Source organism: Limulus polyphemus, unplaced genomic scaffold (assembly GCF_000517525.1).
Source record: "Limulus polyphemus unplaced genomic scaffold, Limulus_polyphemus-2.1.2 Scaffold2699, whole genome shotgun sequence".
Classification (NCBI taxonomy): Eukaryota; Metazoa; Arthropoda; class Merostomata; order Xiphosura; family Limulidae; genus Limulus; species Limulus polyphemus.
This window is the reverse complement of record NW_013668309.1, coordinates 13,833-14,827: the sequence shown is the minus strand read 5'-3', so window position 1 is coordinate 14,827 and position 995 is coordinate 13,833. Positions and strand designations below refer to the sequence as shown.

Sequence of the window (995 nt, the reverse complement as noted above, 5' to 3'; positions counted from 1 at the left end):
AACCACCTGGCCATCCCTTAACTAAGGGACATTAAGAGTATGCTATTTCGGTAAAATGTTTGGTAGGACAACATTAGTAAATTTTCACACATTGTAAAGTGATTTATTTCTTACACAGTGCAGCTATGCACTGAGTAATGAAGCAGAAAAAAAAAAATTCTTCCATGAAGCTTTAAACTAAATTTTAACAATTAACAAGAGTCATAATAATTAAATTGAATATTTTATACCTAACGTCACGACTAGATATCGACCATGGATCAGTAATCCACTTCCCAATCTCCTGATAAACAAACATTATATTTTCTCGCATTTATGTTTCAATGTTTTCTTATCCAATTCCCAACACAGAAGCTTAAATAATTTTGATTCTTTTATAAAAATATTTATCATTACTTACTCTGAAGCTCAATTGAACTTAACTAAAAGACGTTTCAAGTTCTATGCATTTTCAATTGTATAAACAATAAAACTTCTCAGATGAAAACTTCAATTTTTTATCACTTAAATTTTGTTGGTCAAACTGAATACCCAATAATTTTTAGTTATTTCTGTCTTTTGTTAAAATTAACCTTTTTTTAAAAAAGAATCCAAGACACAAGTATCTTTATTGTACACCTTATTAATTTAAATTAATTTTTATTGATTATTGTACTCTTATTAATAAAAATTGCTTTTTCAGTTTTGTCCATAAAAATAGGAAATCACTTTGAACTAACTGTCCACACAAGTATTTTTTTCTGCTAATGCTTACAAAAAAAAGGATTAAATTACTTACCTGAAAGTAGCATGTAAGAGATTTTTGTCAATATGAGAAAAGCACATCAACTCAAGAGATGGTCTATTGAATAAAAATAAATCAAATTAAGATTACTTCAATTTTTTTAAAAGTTAACATTTTCCTATTGAAAACATATTTCCAATAACATTAGGTCATAAAGAAATTAATGTCACGTGTTGGAACACTTTCATTAACCACCCCCCAAAAAACATAC

General features: G+C 27.1%; 1 protein-coding gene across 1 annotated transcript in view; it reads right to left on the bottom strand.

Annotated features, from left to right (window-relative positions):
* The window catches only part of LOC106467663 (WD repeat-containing and planar cell polarity effector protein fritz homolog), a gene marked incomplete at its 5' end in the record, with an annotated part of 34,540 nt that overhangs the window by 20,587 nt on the left and 12,958 nt on the right, over positions 1-995 (bottom strand). Inside the window, one exon of the mRNA XM_022395868.1 lies at positions 779-841. Within this exon, the coding sequence (XP_022251576.1) occupies positions 779-841 (63 nt within the window). The remainder of the gene's footprint in view (positions 1-778; positions 842-995) is intronic.